Below are 2,500 nucleotides of genomic sequence, written 5' to 3'. Positions count from 1 at the left end.
TGTGTCTAGCCACTTCTGGGTGGAGTGTTGCAGTACCTCAACATAACACTAGGTGGCAGACTGACCATAGTGTGCTTAGAGCCAAGTTTGGACGCATTGTTGGAGACCAGTGTCCCATAGTGCTTTGCTTCAGAACACATTGCATAGTACATTGCTTTAGAACACATCCCATATTGCTTTAGAACACATCCCATTGTGCTTTGCTTTAGAACACATCCCATAGTCCAGTGACATACACATAAAAAAAAACAATACAATAATGAATTGAACAGTGAACAATTTCAAAAAGTTGGTCAGACTACAGTAAGGAGAATAGCAATATAAACAATAAACAATAGCCTATCAATTCAAGCAATAACCTAATTAAAATAAACAATAAATATAAAGGAGAATAGCAAATAAACAAAGTAATTCAATCAATCATAATAACAATAACTATGACATGGTAAGGCTGCATTAAGACAACAATGTCAACTCAATCAATGGCCTAATGAAAACAAAAACAATATTGTATTATAACCCAACATGCAAACCATCACTCATAAGAAAGACCCGTCTTGAAAGATCCAAGACTATGCAGATGGGGTCAGAAAGTGTGTGTGTGTGTGTGTGTGTGTGTGTGTGTGTGTGTGAGAGAGAGAATTGACTGAAACATCAAGGACACGTCAAGAAAAATGCCTATTGTACTACTTCTTTGCGTGCTCGGCTAGACCACTAGGGGTCAGCAACCTGTGGCACTTCAGCCCCCTCTGGTGGCTCTCTGGCGTTCCCTAAAAATGGAAGTTATAAAATATTTCTAAGCTTCAAGCTGTTCCACAGCCAGTGGAAATACTACTATACTATAGAGACTAATAAAGATGTTTAAAATGCTTAAACTGATTTATTTTAAACAATTCTGATATTTTGCGGCCCCAGACAGATTATTTATTATTTCTGGTAAAAAAAAAAAGATGGCCCTTTTAAGAGAAAAGGTTGCTTATCCCTTGGCTAGGCTTGTCAAACAGATAGGTATTGCGGGCCAACGAATCTCTGGCCGCCTGCTACCTTTGTGAACCCCGTCTGTTATCAGCAAGGAGGCAGAAGGTAGTTGCGCTGACAGTGCACCCCTGACAGCTTAACAAGACTCCATGCTGCACGCGCACCCAACCCAACCCTGGATGTTTACAATAGGGTTTATGTCGAACTTTCTTCTTAAACATGAAGGCAGAGACGGTTTGATGAAGGGTTATTGACGGTTTCCCCGAGCAAGTTGGCATTGTGTCTAATAGTCTAGGCCTAGTTTTGGGGGAAAGGTTAATGCATAGGGACGGGAAGCTTGTCTTGAAAAAGTAGGAATAAAGTCATAGTGGCCCAGATTCAACATGTCGCCTCTATCAGCTGGTAGCTGGACTACAGTTCAGCTCCAAGCGAACACATTTCCCAACGGGCTTTGCGAACATCCGTTGACGTGGCCGACGTTACGTTGCACAGCAAACCGGGTGGATTTAAACTTTGGCAGGAGCGGAGCGTTGACTTGGCTCTTCTTGCAACATACGTTCGCCTTTAATTTGTGTCTATTTCATCTTATTTAACACTAGGCTATTTATTACAAGTTTATTGTCCTGTGTTTTCTTCCGGTTTTGCGATGTCGGGTAAAATCAAGAGTAGAAGCGCGGCTAACGCCGACTCGGGCGCCGTGTCCTGTGATGAACGTATTCTACGGGACTGTCATCAGATCTACATCGATGCCGACAGCGGTGAGTGCCCGCTGCCAAACGGCCCTCCTGTTCGCGATCTCACCGGTGCCCCTTTGGATTAACATTGGGCTTTATCAGTAATCCTTTGCATGATGCCAAACCCAGGACTGCTGCAGCTCTTCGGCTTGCCGGCTAACCGTTATGCTAGCTACGAGGGATGCTGGGCTAATCCGGTGCATTGCTGCCAACGGCTCGACCGGCTGGCTAGCGTTAGCTAATGTTAATTGTTAAGTTCCACTTGCCACGTTGATCACCGATATGAAAACCGGCAGCCAGTCGCGTCCCGATAGCAGCTAGATGTTCTGCGTTCAAACAGCAGCAACATACATTAACCATCTAGCTAATGCTGGCTACATTTAACTGAAGATGCCGACACATAAACCCCCAAATTATTTTGAACCGGATCGGCCTTTCATTGGCTCGGGGCTGACCGCTGACCTGTGTTCGGTGTGCCCACTGAGCAGGCTGTTGGACGCGATTTGGGCCATCAGGGCCACTGTTGTTATGTGTCGTCCTTAATATGGGTGACTTTTGTGTCGTCTACATCAGCTAATGTCATTCTAACATACTTGCCAACTGGAGATTTAATATACGCCTCGGCCTCACACAATGTAAGGGTGGGAAATGGGAATGGTGCTGTTTCAACTGTTGGTCATGCGAGCGTGTGCCGCTGTGGTGTTCAGGGTTGATGGCTATCGCGCAGTCCGTCGGGGTGACCCTGCTGCCGCCCCGGAAGAAGATCACGGTGATGCTGATGGGAAACC

At 45.3% G+C, this 2,500-nt stretch overlaps 1 protein-coding gene across 2 annotated transcripts in view; it reads left to right on the top strand.

Moving 5' to 3' along the window:
- The first annotated feature begins 1,372 nt into the window (after window positions 1-1,372).
- Window positions 1,373-2,500, top strand: part of si:ch211-11k18.4 (sarcalumenin) — a 10,824-nt gene continuing 9,696 nt past the window's right edge. The window contains exons 1-2 of one of the 2 annotated variants that reach the window (XM_062526702.1): window positions 1,373-1,736; window positions 2,420-2,500. The exon at window positions 2,420-2,500 is cut by the window's right edge and continues 31 nt beyond it. In XM_062526702.1, the coding sequence (XP_062382686.1) occupies window positions 1,625-1,736; window positions 2,420-2,500 (193 nt within the window). In that variant the 5' untranslated portion in view covers window positions 1,373-1,624. The remainder of the gene's footprint in view (window positions 1,737-2,419) is intronic. The other variant, XM_062526701.1, reaches the window with a different exon arrangement.

The sequence above is a fragment of the Sardina pilchardus genome, chromosome 22 (genome assembly GCF_963854185.1).
Source record: "Sardina pilchardus chromosome 22, fSarPil1.1, whole genome shotgun sequence".
Lineage (NCBI taxonomy): Eukaryota > Metazoa > Chordata > Actinopteri > Clupeiformes > Clupeidae > Sardina > Sardina pilchardus.
Note: the sequence above shows the minus strand (reverse complement) of the source record. Positions and strands in the feature narration are given on the sequence as shown.